General features: G+C 33.7%; 1 protein-coding gene across 1 annotated transcript in view; it reads left to right on the top strand.

Annotated features, from left to right (window-relative positions):
• The first annotated feature begins 7,894 nt into the window (after positions 1 to 7,894).
• Positions 7,895 to 20,867, top strand: part of LOC115442075 (gustatory receptor for sugar taste 64f) — a 16,463-nt gene continuing 3,490 nt past the window's right edge. The window contains exons 1-7 of the mRNA XM_037444745.1: positions 7,895 to 8,085; positions 10,357 to 10,475; positions 10,736 to 10,915; positions 12,031 to 12,176; positions 13,420 to 13,542; positions 14,924 to 15,072; positions 15,727 to 15,783. Coding sequence (XP_037300642.1) covers positions 7,895 to 8,085; positions 10,357 to 10,475; positions 10,736 to 10,915; positions 12,031 to 12,176; positions 13,420 to 13,542; positions 14,924 to 15,072; positions 15,727 to 15,783 — 965 coding nt within the window. The remainder of the gene's footprint in view (positions 8,086 to 10,356; positions 10,476 to 10,735; positions 10,916 to 12,030; positions 12,177 to 13,419; positions 13,543 to 14,923; positions 15,073 to 15,726; positions 15,784 to 20,867) is intronic.

Below are 20,867 nucleotides of genomic sequence, written 5' to 3'. Positions count from 1 at the left end.
TATAAATTATGTACACTCTCTTAGCTTTAAATCTTTGTTATTTAAATTTGGTATATTTTCATTTATTTTCTCATGACGCATGAACCACAATTTTCAACTCTCATTCTATATTCTACGAAGTGTAAAATATCATTAATTTTTTCGTTACGCTCGGCGTCGAACATGAAAAAATTGTGTCATGAAGTAATAAAAGAATATTTTTTATCGTTGTCATAAAAGCGTGGGTCATTGGATACACTGATTTTATGACAATTTTAATTTTTCTAATAAAAAACTTGCCACCCGGAATATTACTTTTATATAGCACTAATCTAGACATGGCGAGGAATTTGAAGACAAATTGTGTCGTTAAATTCTTCATTTAAAATTGATAGTCTATGGGCGACATGGATTATAATTAAAAAGATTAGCGATAGTTGTATATATCATGCTATCTGTAGATTTTTTTTTTATTAAAATGCCAACGTAAATGATGTCTTTCCATTGGTTCTAGAATGTTCTAAATCCTAACAACAACCTAAGAGCCCTGAATCATCTAGTCTTCACTTGCTCCACCCAGCCGTCTAAGAAACAAGATTCTAGTAACCTAGTACATACCATCCTAATACCTCAAATAAGATTTGAAGAAATAAGACTTTTATATACTCCAGTAAAAGCTCCGATTTGGTAAACAAAGCGCTTTTATACAATGATAAAAAGAAATTCAGAGACACACGGGTAATAAAACCATGCAGATAAACGTAAACATAATCCAAAGGGCGTTTATTCCAAGGTGAACCGCTTCGAAACCGCAATTAACGTTCTTATTGCAAGTATTAAATCCAACTTTAAATTTGGAATCATCACGCCAAAGGCTTAACCTTAATTATGTTAATCACAAGTTGCGCCGTTTATACACTACACACAGCTATTGGTATTGACCAATACTTTTCATTTAACTGTTTTATTTGGGCAACAAAACAGATTAAAATCACTATATTTTAAGATGCATGTAAATTGGGTTTTATTCTAGATTGCTGTATACCATTGTTTTATCCGGAATTGTTTAATTAGTGTTGCATTTTCTTCAAACACCGCAGCCTACTATATGTTGGACTTCATAATATATTTGTGGTTATATTTGAAATTGTCGTCTTGATATTTATTTTTTTATATACGAAGATACAATGTTTCGATACCCATATGGGAATATATTATAACAATTATGTGGTACGAAATTAGCAGCACAAGTGTTATAGCATTTCTTGTAATATATATTTTCTATATTTGTTTGTATGTGTTTTTTATTACTATTATTATTTCTTTGTCATGGTTGTAATTTGTTTGTGTCATGGTGTTGTGTGAATAAATGTTTTTGTATTGTATAACAATGCTGCAAAATTGATTAATTGAGTTACTGCAAAAAAACCCTACTTAATAACGCATATGATATCAAATAATTTTCAACAGTTTGTAATAAAAAAAATTGCACTGCATATAACGTGCTTCTATATTTTACTAATACTTTTACACCAACTATTTGAGATAAAAAAACCATTCCAGACAATCAATCAGAACGTTGACCAAACATCCTGCCCGTGTGTCAGTGTTAAACGCAGGCACTTAAACAAACAACGATGAAAACTTTGGCAAATGGTCCAATAGAAGTAAACGTACGGCTAAGATCTGATTTCGGCAATGATCGATAAGGCTAGGTTTGCTGACTTGATGACCGTATCACATAACGGATATAATTCTTGGCCACCCTTTGTTTAACGGACTTATAATGAGAGTTGATATATTGTCTAATATATAAAATTCTCGTGTCACAGTGTTAGGCTCCAAACTCCTCCGAAACGGCTCGACAGATTTTTATGATTTTTTTTCTGAATAATTGGTAGGTCTGAGAATTGGTCGCAAACTATATTTTAAATCTCTAAGTAATAAGGGTGTTTCATCCCAATTTTTCTTAACTTTTCAATCCATTTTTTTCGGTTTTTTTTTTTTTTAGATTATTTGTTATTATAATTTTTTTATGATATGGCATTAAAAATACATACAACCCTAAATTTTCACCCTTTTGCCACCAACACCTATTTTTAATCGCGATTTCTATATTTCTGATTTAATTTAACTACAAAAATATTTTCTAGACCTAGAATATATATGTCAAAACAACGTTTTCGGGCCAGCTAGTATTACGTACAAATTCACATCTATCGCATTGATTTTTAAGTACTTTTTAGTTAAAATAGTGTTTATCTTGATTATTTTAATAGTTTATTATAAATGCTCATAAGTTCGTGTAAATCTTACAACATAATAATTCCTAAGGGCATATTAATACAGTAATCACAATAAATTTTAAGTTTGAAAACTAATGCCCAATACCATTGAAACGTTGATATTCTGAACAAAAAATAAAAAAAAATCATGAATGAAAACCCTGAATACCAAAGATATAATAAATGTGTTGACGATGCTTGAAAAAGAATGACCGTGATTTTCAAGTCTTTCAGGAACGTAAGTGCACAAACAAAAAACAAAGCTGTCAATTTCCACTTATAGGTATTTTATAAAGCTTATATTTACGTGTATGTTACAGTGTTAGACATCATTAAAACCTATTTTAAGGATGACATCGCGGTTTTTATATGATAATTTTCTCCCGTTTCGAAAACTTTGCAGCCTTCGTGATCACGAGGTAGACTGAGTTCGCGTTAAAATAGTTTTATTTTCATAAACTATGTAGCATTGATATCGTCATATTCCCGCAGGGCTATTCATGCTGCAAAAAGCTGGCTATACAACGTGTTACGATCTAACACGTAAAATCAAACAAATCACTAGTGCTAATTGTTCAATTCCAATGAACCGTAAAAACTCCTTCCGCATTCAACTATAAGTAATTTCCACTTAATGCCGTATTTCTAGATTTTCTTACTGGATTAAGACTGTACTTTGAATTCTTCTGGTCTTGCATTTAACGAGTAAGCTTTATATATTACTTTCTTGGTGCTTAAAGCTGTCGTAGTGCTTTGTGGAAGAGATGCTGTTAGTTTTTCAGTTAATCCTTATTAAATGAAATAGGAATCTTTATGTGTGTTACTGGTGAGTAATAACAGCAAATTTGTGTTTAAACTCAATATGATTTGTAAGCGGCGGTAGCCTAGTTAGTTGTGGAACAGACTGCCGGGACGAATGTCTGCAGGTTCAAAACCCAAAGGCACACGCCTCTGACTTTTCTAAAATGATGTGCGTATTCTTTATGAATTATCGCTTGATTTAACAGCGGAGAAAAACATCGTGCGGAAACCTGCATATCTGAGAAGTTCTCTAAAAGAATTTGGAAGGTGTGTGAAGTCTAAGGATCTATACTAGGTCAACGTGGTGGACTAAGGCCTAATACCTTTCGGTAGTAGAGGAGGCCCTTGCCTAGCAGTGGGACAGTATGTAATACAAGGCTGATATAATTATATTATATGATTTGTTAAATTGCGTGCATCTTTATTACTACTAAGTAATAACGGGACGGTATTTAAAAATTCACAATGAGGCGAAATCTAAAATCGCTGAGTCATTATAATCATGGCATAAAATAAAAAAGCAAAAAGTAACATAAATTCCTTGGGCAGAAATTTCACTATCGGACGATGTAATTGCGCTTTTTCAAATCTAAAAACCGTTACAATCTTTTGTTGCTTGAACTCGAACTTCATGGTTTTTAACATTATCCCCAAGAGGGTAGACAGGAGTGCAACTGGAGCATCCACTTATCGCTAAGTGTGTTCCATCACATGATGTTATAGGTTGTGAGTCTATCGCCTTATGGGGGACAAATTCTGATAAAGAAGCAAAAAAACCCGACTCACAATTCGAACCCATGACCTAAGAGCGGTTTCGTACTGTGCACCAACAATACAACTACGCCACCGAGGCATACATTGCATATATGATACATAGATGTAAAACATAGTGATAACCTCCATTCACTATTCGGAACTAAACACGTACTCAAAAACGTGATACAAATGCGATGCATTTCGAGGCGAGTAAGCACAGGTGTGAACCGCCACGTAGCCGAAGCACCGTAAACGGAGCAATTTGCTAAATGTCGCCTCTGCCACGCTCTTACCCTCCTAGCAATCTAGGAGATAGGGGAGGGATTCAAGTGGGGATTAGTGAGTGAAAATAAATATGTTTACTTACTTTTTCATTAAAATAAAACTATTTTATTATTTTTATCGCGGTTTACTACGTGAATTCACGGCAAATGTGTAATTTTATGAAGATAATGTAAGCTATAGTTTTGATTTTGTTATGAAAAAAAGATGGCATAGTTTTTGTAGTTATTAATGTTATATTAATACTTATTGTTATAGTTACTTACACGAATTATCGTATTATTATTCCTAGAAAAATATCTAGTAAATTTTGCTTAAATCTAAAATATTTTATTAAACACTGCTGTGCGTGCTCGACGTCAAAATTTGTTTAATAATGTGTATTAATCAGATTTAGTCATTAATATAAATAAATATACTTATTTTCATCAGTAATTCATAATTCCGAGATTTTATATGAGTATTCTAAACACTGCATAACATAAAAGACAAAAAGTTAAACTTCCCCCCAATAGAATATCCAAATACGTCTCTGTACGTGGCGGTTTCCTTATTTGCAGATCATGATTGCGATGTAGACGTTCTGAATCATGAGTCAGTGAGAGTGCGGTCATATTCCAATAACTAGAGCGAATGACAAGCTTTTAGAATACAAAGTTGAAAAATCCTTTTTTACTAACGTGCAGGTTTCTAATTCAGAAAAAAAAATTGTCTCGTAGCGGCCTACTAATATCGTTGTTAACATCAGTTTATGTACAATGTTTTGTCGAGCTTTCTTTCAATAATAATAATATCAGCCATTTATTATATACTGTCCCTCTGCTGGGCTCGGGCCTCCTCTACTACTGAGAGGGGTTAGGCCTTAGTTCACCATGCTGGCCTAGTGCGGATTGGTAGACTTCACACACCCTCAAAATTCAAAGGATGTGTTTAAAGGAATAATTGACTTAATTTACCATTTTTTATTTTTATTATTATGTTGTACTACATTTATTGTGAGTAAGAAGATATACTGAATACTTGTTTACTACTGGCGACGTGCAAAATGAATAAGAAATCTCAGCGCGAAGTGTAATCTTGTGGAATTTTCCAAGGGTTGGAATACAATGTAGAGAATATTTAATTCGAAATTATTTGTTTATTCACTGTTTTGTCTGTCAGGAAATAGGATCCGTAGCGTAGTCACCTTTTTACAATCGTTAACGCAAAACAGCGGTGTAGGTCTGTCGTAGTGGTGGTAGGTCTCACATATGTGAGAGTCCACCTGGGTAGGTATCACCGCAATGTCTATTTCTGCCGCCAAGCAACAGTGTGTAGTCACTGTTCTGATCCGGTTTGAAGGATATTGTAGCCAGTGACCTACTGGACATAATAAGACACATTTTATGTCTCAGAATGGCGAGCGCAGTGGAATACCGAAAAATACTTTGTTGTTCAAGGTGTTGGATGGTGTTTCTACTGTTTACGGAGAATCGTATCGCGTACCATCAGGAGAACAACAAATTTGCCTCGTCATTCGAGGCTCGTCATTCAAAAAACTCAGTTGTCAGTTTCATATTTGTGTCAGTTGTAATGAAAATGAAATATTGATAGTTCATCACCGCCAATTTGTATCGTGTGTCTACTGCAACAGTTGATAGCTTCCTACACCACAATAGTGTCAGGTAAAACCAAACAATATATTTTAGATCGTGTATAAATGACTTTAATCGAATGTAAGGCGCGAGCTCTGCCGCGCGATACAAGATTAATATTTTCTCGTAGGGTTGAAAAATATTGCGATGAGAACGTGCCCTTAAGGTTTAATTTAAATTTAGATTTTGTTGCTGATTGGACTCCTTTATTATGCAAAACTAAGTGTAATTTTGGCTGTTATAGTTTGCGGTAATATTTTTTACTAGGTTTTTTCTCGCTTATGCTTATGTGAAATCCGTTTTCACTGTGCATTTTTTGAGACATACTTTAGTTTAATTAATAACTCGGTTTACCTGTTTGCCCAATAAAATTCATAAGATAATTAAAATTTATATATATTATTGAATGTAAAAAAAATGCACTATTGACTTTGTTACACCTGGATTTAGCTGGATCGGGGCATCATAACACGTTTATTATTGTATACCTTGAAGTCAGTAAGATTGCCAAATGCCCACAAAATCCACGTAACGAACGAACCAAAGGACGGATTTTTATTCGCCTGGAATACAAAGATAGTCATTTGTCCGCTACATCACGTGACCTCTAATTGCTTGTTTGCAGGATTTGTTATAAAATACGAATTGTAGAAAAATCTGACATATTAAATGACTCGCTCTCTATCTTAAAAAAGAAAATACTGAATTGGCTTGTTGAAGTTTAGTTTACATTCATTATTAATTTTAGTACGTATTCCGCTTATGATGGAGATAACTGCAACAACAAAACAAATAATTTTTTGTTGTTGTTTAATATCTTTATGCGGTGACAGCCTGTAAATAAAATAGCAGCGCAATAATTAATAATTGTTTCATGTAACAAACAAATATGTATGGTGTATCTTTTGTTGTTTATCCAAATATATAAATTCTTTTCTATAATTATATATCTAAATCTTTCTTCAGTTTTTTTATTTGTTATTCTACTTTTACTTATTAATTTGTACAATAATGTGTACTTCGTAACTGGCGTACTGTATCATTTAATTTTTGTTTTTATTATGTTTAATTTAGCTGTGAAGGACCTTATAAATAAATAAAAGCGTATGGACAAATTATACTTTCGACTCCTCCCTATATTATTAACCCTCTTTAATTAACTTCGTTGCATATATTATAATGATTTTGGTCCCATAGACACGCTACGATGCACCACTCGGTATCATAAAATGCACACCACTGCCGATCCTGGTTGATAGGAATTCCAGTGGTGGACGCAGGAATGAAATAATATTGATGTCACAGACTCTAGACATGACTCTAGATGACAAAAATCTTTGTGTTTTTAACCATATTTATGTGCTATAAACTATTCCTCCTTCAATAACATTTTGAGTTGAGCAATACGTCTCACCTACGTGTCACCATTCGTTCGAAAACTAATATTTTCACGGAAAACACCTCGGTTGGTGGCAACATGACGGATTGTTCGTAAATGTCATTCGTGTGTAATAATATTTTTTGTAAAAACAGATCATGAGCACCTAGTTTAATAGTTGAGGTAAGTACAAAACTTAAAATCTTTTAATTATTAACAATATTATATTTGTCAAATTGTGTGCGTATATACCTGTATTGTTTTATATTAATTTTGACAAACAAATACATTGACTTCTGAATTAACGTACTTATATTAATTGACACCAAAAAATAATACCAAGTTTTGGAATCGTCTCCACGAACTTACCTCTAAGTAAAAGCTAATTCCATAAAAATACTTTGCCATGTACGTTTAAAATAAATGTTTTAGAGAAAACTAAGCATATTACATTCTACTCTTTTGAAGCGATTAGTTTTCTTAAGGGGAAACGAATTAACTAAGCTATATTTGAGTAAGACTTCTCTTATTTTGTTAGGATAGTAATAATATCCGCACGACGAGAAGAAAAGGGTTATGGCTTAATAGGCAGGATGTGTTCTTATATAAAAATAGCTTCTCTTAGATACCATAAGTATCGTATCGTTTTTCCATAATAATTATTTAAAAATAATCTATAGTACTAATTCGATAAATATATAAATTGACTTATGCCACTTTGCTTTCGAATCCATCACCTACAGTACGTTTTACCAGCATTTGAAGTAACAGGTTAAAACATGTCTCGCGTTTCCGATGCAGTAAAAAAAATCAAATTATTAAATCGAAATGATTTGGAGAGAAGATTAAATATAACTAATAAATGGCCTTGCAGCCTTCACTCAACAATAAGACACACTTTACTGTGTAGTCGTTTGTTGGGCCTACTTCCCTTAAGTGGTTTGATGAAGTCTTCTAGCGGAGAGCTCAGGTAAGTGTGGAGTTGGTAAGTTTATTTCGGATATAATCTTTTAATAATCGATGACTTATTCATGCATACGCAAAGAGAAGATATTTTTATAACAATACATCACATTATAGTTCGTTTGCATTAGCAATAATGACTATATTCGTCTACTTTTTATCTCTATTATCATATTCATCCTATTTTGGACATAGATATACACAACTAATAATATATCTGCGCAAGTCTCTGCGCGGACATACATATATAAATTCCATATAATAAAATTTTGAAAGGCCAATGTCTGTACAATACAAATATTGACGGAAACTAATGCGGGGTCTTTATTATAGCAACAAAAGTCAAAACAAGATATTATAATTTTCGTTTATGTACCACGCAAAACTACTGCATGGAATTGAATTCATTGATATATTTCTCAAGCTCTAACTTAAAATGTAGGCTCTATTTTATCGCGGAAAAAGTGATTCGCACGGCCGGAGCCGCGAACAAAAGCTAGTTCTTAATAAACTCATAATATGTATCACGTGTAGTTTTAATAACGAGGTAGAATGTTAAATGCGTAGATTTACGGTTTACTTAACGTTGTGTAAATTACATCTGTTCCTTACAAGGGTTGATTGCTTTAGGGAAATTGTTAGACCACGTGGTTCGTGTGGCGTAGAGTTGGCATATACTTGTATGTATTTGATACGGGAATATAAATTAAACCCGCTTTATCTGATGGTAAGTCAAGTGGTCTAGATAGTCGACTGGCGAGAGATGATTACCCGTCGTCAGTTGACACAGTTATGCCGGCCAGTTTGAAATTGGAACCCATAAATTTTACATATTATGAAGCGTCATTAATTTCTAAAATAAGTACAAATTAGCAAGTTTTCAAAATTTATCGCTCTACTATTAACTATGGTCACTGGTGTTGCAAATCATTTGTATCTCAATGACTTTTCAGCGTTGGCATTTAGACTACGAGATAGCAACATAAGTATTAAGAGTGTTTAAAAAATAAGAAAAACACAATAAATATAAGATTAAGCTAATACATCACTATTACCCTCTAAAATGATATACCAAACAAACGTAATCTTACAAAATATTTTTAATTAAGACACCTTTAGGGGTTAAAATCCAGTGTCAATAGACAATGGTATTTAAAAAACCTCCATATTATTTACTTTACAAAAACATTTTTGTTAAATAAACTGTACAAAAATGTGTTACACGTGGATTTATTACAGTGTCGGGAATCTGACGCAAGTTTTAATTAACGCTCAAATTTACGGATATGATGCCGTTACGTCACATCTGGGACGGTTTTGCGGCGACAAAATGTATTATTTTGTTTTAGAATATTCAGTGTAAACACTGCGAAGTAGTGAAATAATTTTACTGCGTACGTGTCATTAGGATTTATTTTTGCACAGCCAATGTGCAATTGTTCGTGTCTAAAGGAATATTTGTGCTTTACAAATCGCTACCTTTTTCAAATATATATGATCACATACTGCGATCAAGATTTTTTAGGAAACCTACAGCTCAACAAACAAAACAAATCAACAAAGTTTCGTTACAAAAGAATGTCTGATTGAGAACACGGAAAAAATACATTAATTTTTATTTATAATAAAGATAAATATATACAAATAATTATGTTATGTATCAATATTCTTTTACTCTTGAACCAAAATAATTCTTAATCGTTTCAACAGAGTAATATCGTTCAATAATAACAATACTTAATAATATATTATATTTTATTTTTAAATCGATGCAATTTCATTATAATACCTCAAAGGCAAAATAAAATGATATGAAAAAAATATTCAAAGATAAATCAGAGACAAAAATTGTAATACAAAATTACTTCTTAGCCGTTGAATTTAATAGTTGTATCAAGATTGTTGAACATATGAGTCCATGCGAATATAATGAAAATTTTAACAAATTTATAAAACCACAAGACGACTTAGGCATTTAATTTAGCAATTAGTTGAGGCAACTATCAACTAAACTGTTAAATAATTTAGCAATTTAGTTGAAGTTACCGACAAGTTCATAATAATTTTTGAATATGTTGCAGGCTTTTTATATCTTGTGTCAAAAATAGAAGATGAATGAATACAATGAATTCTATCTTTGAACCATCATGTTTTGAATACAAGATTTTTTCTTGAATCACTTTGACAAACAGAAGGCGGTCAATCTTATCAATTAGTGGTATAATAAAACTGTCCCTAGATTTTGGATGAATAGATCTAATCCCTGATTTTGTTTCAGATTTACGTTTCGATCCATTTACACTATTTACTATTTAGTAACACTTTTTGGTCAAACGTTGATGTTTGTCATGACTTGCTGCTGGCTTGTCCAAAATGGTATCTCGTTGCCGAATATAAGTAAGTATGGAATTTGGTACTTCATCCCCTTTATTTTGGTGTGAATTTTCTGTGAGATTATTATTTAGAAAAGGGAAAACACCATTTTTACACTAAGTAAGTTTATATATTTGCCGATTATAATTAGTTTAATTACCTAATTATTATGTGTGTATTAGCTGAATAGTATTTCGTACTGAAATTAAAATTTTTCGAGTTAGAAGTAACATTATGTATTTCTTATTCCTACAGATTTTCATATTATTATTATTCTGTTACAGCAAATTCAGTTTTCTATTCTTCAAGTCTAATATCATCGCTGATATTGCTGAACATTGGCAGATTTTGGCCGAAGTTAATAACCAAGGCCGAGGAGATAGAATCCACATTACCTCCATTTACAAGCAACGTCACTTTGTGGTGCAATATTACCATGGTGTTCACTCTAGCAGCAGCTTTAGGTAAATAACCATAATTAATTAATATTATAATCATCTTTAGTAGATTTTATTGAACATATAATACATTATTGTATATTTAAACTGCTGTATGATATCTGAATTCGCCATCGTACAATATAGTCGTACATAGTGGCTTAAATGTGTCGCATTCCAGGATCAGCCCGTATATATTCGGTCCCACACAGGCCTGCATAATTGTAACCACTGGCGAGGGGTAATCATCTCTCGTTAGTCCGCACTCTATCTCAACCCCACTCCACTTACCATCAAGTCTAGTGGGGTCACTTTCCAGAGTCCGTATAATATACTACTGCTTTAATTTGGAAAGACATTCATCTCGTGGGATAGCTAGTATCACGGGCATATATGCAAACAAAACCTAATTAGATTGTTAAATCAGTCTGTTATGCCTGTTAGGCTTTTAGTGTCTTATAGTTTAATTTTTATTTTAAATTACTATAGGGTATAATTTCTGTTCATAGTTATAATTTATGTTTAGTGTGAGTTACCGCAATTAACGTATTTTCTTTCATTCTTTCTTTCTAAATCTATACAAAACCTTGATAGCCAAGGCAGCATGTAGAAATTCTTCTATTCCTCAAATTTTATAAATAGCAGCGTTCTCAGCAAAGTGATCAAACAAAGTGTTCTTAAAATATTTTTTCTATATTTTATGGAAAAAACGCGTACGATATTTCATGTTATTAAACCTAACGAGTTGACACGCCACAAGAGACAGCCTACGCACCTGATACCCATCGGTATGTGGAATAAGCCGTGTTTATGACTTGGTTACCCAATATGGAGGAATATTTCAACGGATTAAGGTTTACAGAAGAGTACAACTACAATTTACGAATATCATAAATTTGTAACTTTTAAAATAACTTTTTTATTAAAATTAATATTCGCCTTTATTTTATAATTTCAATATATTTTATTATAGAATGAACAATTACATAAATTTTAGATATTGCTTTAGAATTGAACAGGTGCCTACAACCCATGATAAGTGTAAATATGCTATCATTCAAATTATTTCAAAACGATACTCCGACAAATTTTGCCCAGAATCATCACGAATTCTTCTAAAATTTTAATCTTTGTATTTTTAGTGGAGCATCTACTTTCTGTATTTTATGGGCTCACGGTGGCATACTCCTGCAACCCCAAAGATATGTGCGAAACGTTTTTCCGGTTCAACATGCCATGGATTTTTGACTACACACCCTACACTCTGTGGAAAGGAATTTTAAGCGAGGTATGCACTGTTTGAAGGCAATTTTGTATATATTTGTTTACAGAATCTCTTGAATGGGTATCTATACTATAAAACAAAGTCCCCTCTTCTGTCTGTCTGTATGTTATCGATTTTTTCAAAAACTTCTAAACATATTTTTATAAAATTTGGTATGGACATCGTTTAAGACCATAGGAACGTTATAGGCTACTTACTATCCCAGAAAAATATATAGCGGGACTTTTATGCAGTAAAATTCTTTCACGCGGGCGAAACCGCGAGCAAAAGCTAGTTTTAAATAAGATTATATTACGATTGTATTATATGATATGAATGAACTGACAATGATATCGACTTAATAATATTAGATGGTTATCTATACAAAATGAGTATATTAATATATAAGTAGTACCCAATAGAGCGTAGTCAGAGTGATTGAAAGTAATAAAGATTAATAATGGTAAGGTAAAGTAATATAAATAGATAATATACATTTATTAATGCTTGTATTTCGACCGAATATTTAAATGTAAGACGTAAATCTTATTAGCGTAGTAACTTCAGACGTTTAACTGTAAGTGGCATTTGCAGATTTATGTTTTAGCTAATGATGCTTGAAATAAACTATACATTAGTGGCTTTAGGTTTGCTTCTCAAGAACATTAATTAATATATTTAATACATGTATTATAGGTATAATTAGCAGTTACCTAAGCATTATTTTTTGTTGGTAGGATATATTTTATATCCGCCCTTATACCGACCACCGTACACAAGGTGTTAAAACCCGCTCTAGTGGCCCACGTAAGCGTGTCGCGTTCCGAGATCAGCCTGTGTATATCCGATTCCAACTGGCCGACATAATTATGTCGAGTGCCGGGGAGTAATCATCTGTCATCAGTCGACATTTTATTGGACCCCACTCCATTTACCATAAGGTGCTGTGGGGTGAGTTTCATCATCATCATCATTTCAGCCGGGAATCGTCCACTGCTAGAGATAGGCCTCCCCCATTGAGCGCCATAGGGACCGGGTCTGGGCCGCCTTCATCCATCGGCGACCCTCACCAGGTCGCCGGCCCATCTCGTGGGGGTCCTGCCTACGCTGCGTCTTCCGGTTCGTGGTCGCCACTGCAGAACTTTTCCGCCCCAACGACCATCAATTCCTCGAGCTATGTCCTGCCCACTGCCACTTGAGCGGGGTCAGTTTGCAGCGACTGTATACAAAAATATATTAAGAGGTGTAATTTCCACGTTCTTTCCAGATATTTAATCTTCAATCCACGTTTATATGGAGCTACAACGATTTGCTGCTAATGGTGATAAGTATTTATTTAACGGAGCATTTTACTGTTCACAATGAATTGCTGAAGATAGCTGTTAAGGAGGTATGCATTTAACTTAATTAGCACACAATATATCTTCTGTTTACGAATGTTAGACATTATAATTAAACAATTTTTCGGATTTTAATGCGGTTTTTATATCTTAGTTTTCTCCCGACAGTTTAGCACAATTTATTTAATTAGCACAATTGGCTTAAATGTTTGCTTAAATCTAAATCTTTTTAAAATTCTTTAATATAAGAACCCAGAACGCGACGAGTAGGTTGTTCGAAAGAAATGGTAGGCCATAGCAGCTTACGACGATTTGTACGTTATTAATAACAACTGATCTTCCAGAACAAGTTTGAATATCGATGGTACGTTTAAAATGATTAATGAACGAAAAAATCGTGTCGGGAAAGTAATTAAAAAATATATTAATAAGTTAAAGAAGAATGTTTTCAATCATGAGTATACACAATGATTCGTTTACTTTTATCAAATTTGAAAAAAAAAATGTATTAGTACTTAAGCCTTAAGAATACTAATTAATTTTAACTACATGACCTTTAAAAATAGCAACATTTGATGTGGGTGTAATTTATTACTTTTGCGTTGGCGGGAGTGGGAGGAAACGAAAATTTTTACGTAATAAGTAATGACCGTTTCCATCTTTGACAAAAGAGAAAAAATAACAATGATATAATATAATGACCAAGATAAATATACCCAAGATAAATATGAACCTATAGATTAAGTATAATTGTTATTTTACGGATATCTAAGATTACGAAGGATTTTCGCTCTTACAACATCCAAATCTGAAGCAAATATTTACATCAACACCGATCATTGGTATCTTCCTAGTTCCTATTATTTCACACTCTCCATCAAACGTAACAGCGATCTGGTAGTTCACGAACGTTTTATATGAATTTGGTAGTTTTTCAATCAAGAGTATCTAATGGATAAATAAAATACTATTGATGCTATATGTACATAAAGTGACACTCATACTGTTCATTCTAAGGGCGTCTTCAAAATAGCCGAGCGACGGCAGTGCGATCGCGCGGCAACATAAGTCCATATTACAAAAAATACACGCCCGACTGCCCCGTTGCAGCTGCTTTGCAGTTAATAGCAAATTGAAGGCGCTCTGACGAATTATGCTTTAGTGTCCTTTGTGTTGTGGTAATTCTTATTGATTTACAAAGCAGCGCGGTTGCCACGCTGCAGTCGCGCGGCTAATTTTAAGGCGCCCTAAGGCATTTCATATTAATTTTAATGACTCGTTACTTCAATTTGAATATCCCTTTAAACAAAATATAAATTCCTAGCTACTGCTATTTGATGAATATTATTTTGAAATTGATTAGCCCATCAAATTAGTTTCTTTATATTTTACTCTTTATGTTCTAAGAACCTATTTTTCTTCATATTCCAGGAGAATTTTTCTTGTGCTGAATTTCGTACTCAATATTTGAAAATAGTACGTTTGGTGAGATTAATTAACGGGCAATTTGGAATTTACATACTCACGTCCTTCGGTATAAACTTGTATTGGATTTGCACTCAACTGTTTTACAGCTTAAAGTAAGTAATAATAGAATACATTATACTACTTCACTAATGAATTTAATGCGGGTGCAAAAATAAAATATGTTAGCTTAGTTGAGCACGCATAGCTTATAATTTCATACTCGTTGTATTTATTGTACGACTGCTGAAGTCTCGGGTTCGATCTCCGGATTAGGCATTATGATATTTGGTTTTTCTAATGCTTATCAGCCCGAAGTCTAGTTTATGTGCCTGATATGCCGATAGGCTCGTCCCCGTACTATCATGGATACACACGACGAAATGAGAGTGTACCAGTTGCGCCTCTGCCTACCCCTTCGGGGATAAATGGTGTGTGTGTATAAACATAATATACAATACCATTAGTACACACTCTTGTATTACATATCTATTTTGTATTGTATATACATCTATCCTTGTCTGAAAGAACAAGCTATTGAGCAACAAGCTTGCCCATTGTATTTCTCGTTGTAATTCATGATCGCCATATTGTATTGGCATTGTCTTTGTTTCTATAGTGCACAATAGACTACTTATTGTCTGTCTTTCATTATCTGTTTTACCGTAGAAAAAGTCTTAAAAATGTCTTAGTAAAATAAATATTAATATCGATACGAAAATGGGGAGTTTATAAAATGACGTCAAATAATTCATATTGTTTTTGTCCAGAAGAACGCAAACCGGTCATTTTATCGCTTGCCAGTACCGAAATGCACACAATTTCATGTAAGTAGCCATTATTTATTACAAAGCAAACAGAATGCGCCACCGCTATAATGCGCAAAATATTTGCAAGCACCAAAAATATTTCGTTTATACGAAATTTTATTTTATTCTGAAGAAATATGAACGCAACTGTAAAACGCTCTTTTTACAGTAAACATTATATTAGCAAAATAATTACAGAATACAATTTTAGACATTCTTTTGACAACGTCCAGCCAGAGAGAATAATAATCGAATAGTCGCCGCGTGACATATCTTCTCTTCTGCCAGCCTGCCCGCGCAGCCGAATACTTCCGGAAACGCCCGATGTCATCGGCTAGGATAGCGGCGCGTAACATCGGCCATCCTGCAAAGTGAATACCAAAGGTATTCACAAACATAAATTTGGGAAAGCAGAACTGAATCGGATACTTATATTTTAAACATTTTTACCAGTAAATCACTAACTATTTCTGATCGATTAACTCTTTAATAAACCAATCAAGTCTTGCGTATCCACAATATCCAACAACTTATCCATTTTGCAATTAACTTTCACGCTATATGTGTATATAATTTATTTTTCGTTAGTACCTAAACCCCGTTTCCTTACTTCATTCCCAGCAACCAAAGACCTTCATTCTATTTATCCAAGTTTACATACAGTTAATGCTGAATACTAGTAGTAATCATAGAATGCTGAGAACCAAACTTAAGTTTAAAATAACACCCAGAACAATTAAACCTTTCAAAGCAAAACCTCCAATTAGTAAGACAGCAGCAAATGAAAAGGAATGAGAAGCACAACTAAAGAACTCCATAGAAGTCGCAAAGGAAGTTAACACACAAGATAATAAAACACACAATAAGGACTTATCAGCACACGATTCATACATATAAATAAGCATACGCAACATATACCAACTCAATCAAATCAATTAATCAAATGGTTTACGAGTAACACAGCATAAAGGCAAGAAGCGTTAGAAAAGTCATAACTGAAATTAATAAAATATTTAAAACTAACATGCGGAAGATTGCCATGCTTCCAGATTATAAACACAGAAAAATGCATTCAAACGACCAGAGGCATTAAGAAAAAAAAGACGGGAAAATACAGACAGCGAAAAGAGATTAGATCCCCAGCATAAAGGATAAAAACGGCATAATAGAAACCACAATACGAGAGTCTCTATCAAAGCTACTTAATGCATCCAAGAATTATACACATGCAGAAATACTACAGAAACAACAGATCCGACCATTAAAGAACCGGTACCGGAGACAATCTCTGAAACATAAAAGTAGTCAAATAAAACTCCAGGTGCAGAGAACATCAACAGTGAACTTCTCATCGAGAACAGGGACATTATTAACACCAACACTCACATAGTTATTGACTGAGGTCTTAAGAATAAATTAATTTCAAGTCAGTGGACAACAATTACTATTATACGACTACACAAGAAGATTGAAAAGAACATTTTTTTATTACTAGCTCTTCTAACCTAATCGATAACATAAGATGTACAGACTCCAAATTAAGAACGGATACATTAGCAACAGAACTGGGTGCACGACTTTCGAGAAGTGAACTCTACATGCAATAAAAGTAAATTAGGAAACAAGTTACATTGTGTTTGAATTAGTAATAACAAATTAGTTGAAGTCACAAATTAGGGACAGAATTTATTATTCCAAGTTTCTTAATCTGAGGTACTTTACCGCTAAAATACAAATTTCTTGAAGCATATTATTGTGGACTGATACATTCGCCACAAAGGCAAGTGATGACTATAATTGATTCGCCGTGTTGGCAAGTTGAAAGTCACTCTGTTATGGAGACGGTTGCCAGAACGAGAATCAGCAAAATTAAGTTTCATTAACAAAACAGAGTTATCAATGTCAACGTTAACCCATTTTTGTAAAATAAATAAAAATGATATCTGCCATCTCGCGTCTTTATTCAAGAAAACTGATTTTAAATTGAGCAAGTCTAGATTCGTAGCTTTGTAAACTGTGGCAGTGGTTATTCACGTGTGAAAAATGATACAGAAACTGCTTCTGGGCTCTCATACCAATCTCTGAATATGTTCGATGAATGACGGACTCCAGAGAGCATAGCAACATTCAAGATCAAATTGGACGAAACAACTAAAAATACGACAGAGATCTCGGGATCTTCAAAACTTTCGTTTGTTATAACAGAAAACCAATTGAAAGCGCAGTCTACCCCGTAACTATGAGTCGAATAGTCAGTTAAGCCACGCGTGTCAAGACACTTCCTAAATGGGATATTATTTAAAATATAAGAAACACTAAGAAGACTATAAATCTTAACAGTTTGAATAAATAACTATAGGTCTACAACTTGATGTCAAATATCTATAAAGTCCTCGCTAAAGTGGTTCTATATCGCAGGCATAACCAAGACACTGGACCAGATTCAACTAAGAGAACCAGCAGACTTAACCGTTACCCCAGTGTTTATAAAAACTGTCACTGGCGATCGAAGCCGATGTGGAGACATGTGATTTACAATTACACTACTCAAGTACAGCGTTAGCTACACGTGTATGTTCCGCTTATATAAACAACCAGCACAGAGAGAACATGGCCAACATGGAATAAAAACAACTACAGCAATTTTCATATGCATTACATAATGTTGGCAACTCATCGGAACCAGGATTTGTACATAATTTTCGGTAATGACAATTTTACATTCCGTAAATTGGGCTCCGTAAATAGTATCGATACTGAAGCACACATCCGTCGCTACTTCTACCGAATATGTTTCAACTTTTTTTTATTATAACACTACCTGTAATTTCTCGCCATATAATTACATATATACAAAATGACAATAACTGAACTCTAAACATACTTTTTTAACTATTTGATTAAAACATCAGCTTCTAATGACCCACTAAAATCAGAAGACATCCATCTCTGAAGTATCATCATGACATGAATTCCTTGTGCATGTCTGCTCGATAAAACCACGGTTAAAATATTTCTACAACTCAACAGGTTAACAGAAAATAACTTATCATAAGCAGTATAATAGATGTCAGTCGTAAGGTTTTATCTGATATTTTACTTTTTTTTTGTTCATAATGTTATTACCAACAATAAACCACCACCACCAACATGGTACACTTCAAAATTGCAAGAATACTCAAAGACAAATACAAATGTTTTTGCAATCTCAGATTACCATTCCCACTGTTTATCAAAAAATTGAGCGAAGGTTAACCAACCAAGCTTAGTGTTACAGCTAGTACGGCAACACAATCCAGTATACTATTTCAGAGTCACCATATTGTACCTTTATTCATTCGCAGAAATATTGCTCACATATTGTACCTTATTAGTATACTTAGAGAGCATCAATTGTTCAGAGCCATTGCGTAAGTGCTATGTAAGAATACCAAACATTTCAATTAATAAGCCAGTGCTTTTCAATTTATCCAGAGTCCAAGTACAGACAGAATAGTTTTTTATCATGCTCCAAACCAGATCAGTGAGGGTATCTGGAACAGAAGATATGTATGTTATATTATATTATTATATTACATTTCTAAACAACAACGTTTGCTCTGTCTTATTTTTCTTTTACTCTGTTTTCCTAAATTGCATTTATACATCAACACAGTTGACTGGATTTTGGAACCTCGTATACCACAAATCACATAATATTGTACTCCTGCCGTATATTGTAGCTTAATCTCTTTATGTCAGACTGTAAGCTTTCCATGTAAGATTAATGAATTCACAGATACTATATATAGTTTATAATTAAATATAAACACTAAACCAGAAACAGAACCAGAAAAACAGAAAAAGAAATTAAGTAAAACAGAATTAATGAAGCAGATCAGTAAAATAAAGCAGTCAAATCAGACAGAGTATGTTCTGACGTAGTGTTACCAGGTGTCTCGATGTGCGCGGAATATCCCGGTTATCAGAGTTCTGGAGACGCGTCCCGATTTGCGACTGATTGGGACATTAAATGTCCCGAAAATCAATAAATTTATCAAAAGACATTATTATCAAAAAATAAACAACACATCACATCACTAGCCCTGTAGGTATAGTTTTATTTTGTTCTGTTGTTTAGAGACGCGTCTGTACCGTGATCTATGATTCGATGTTAAAACAGAAATTGCAATGAAAACCAACATTAGCATGACTTGCAGTATTTTTTTGTGTTTCGACCTTCAACCTGGATCCCGATTTGTTTTACCTGTTGCCCGATTTCAAACAAATAGGACCTAGTAACACTAATCAGAATGCTCATGGCTACAGACAGAATATGATCAGAAGGCTCATGGCCACAGACAGAATATGATCAGAATGCTCATGACTACAGACAGAATATGATCAGAATGCTCATGGTTACAGACAGAATATGACCAGAATGGTCATTGCTACAGACAGAATATGATCAAAATGGTCACGGCTGCAGATAGAATATTATCAAAAGGCTCACGGCCACAGACAGATCAGATTAAATAAAATAAACAGTTACGCACGTTCGCATTGTCAGCCTGAAGTGTTGCGCCACTAATTTGACTTCACATGACTCCAGTCATTCCTGTCTCCAATGATTTAGTTTCTAAGAAAACACCCTCTCCAGTGAGCCAAGCAGCAGGCATAACGAAGTTTTTGTTATGAATGTCGTTAATCGTACTAATGTGCAGACATCAATTCCATATGCATTCCCAACATATTTACTTCAACAGACGTAGACGTTGCCATGGTAACTAAAAATCTGAGAATCTGGTAATTTTAATTTTGGCATTCAATGATTCATCACAGATTTATTCCGATAGTTCTCTTCACATTCGAATTCAATGTAACTTCAAATTATCATTTGTATAATCCCACTTCTGAATGTAAAACGCTCTTTTACAGTAAACATTATATTAGCAAAATAATTACAGAATACAATTTTAGACATTCTTTTGACAACGTCCAGCCAGAGAGAATAATAATCGAATAGTCGCCGCGTGACATATCTTCTCTTCTGCCAGCCTGCCCGCGCAGCCGAATACTTCCGGAAACGCCCGATGTCATCGGCTAGGATAGCGGCGCGTAAC

The sequence above is a fragment of the Manduca sexta genome, chromosome 28 (assembly GCF_014839805.1).
Source record: "Manduca sexta isolate Smith_Timp_Sample1 chromosome 28, JHU_Msex_v1.0, whole genome shotgun sequence".
In the NCBI taxonomy this organism is placed as follows: domain Eukaryota; kingdom Metazoa; phylum Arthropoda; class Insecta; order Lepidoptera; family Sphingidae; genus Manduca; species Manduca sexta.
Note: the sequence above shows the minus strand (reverse complement) of the source record. Positions and strands in the feature narration are given on the sequence as shown.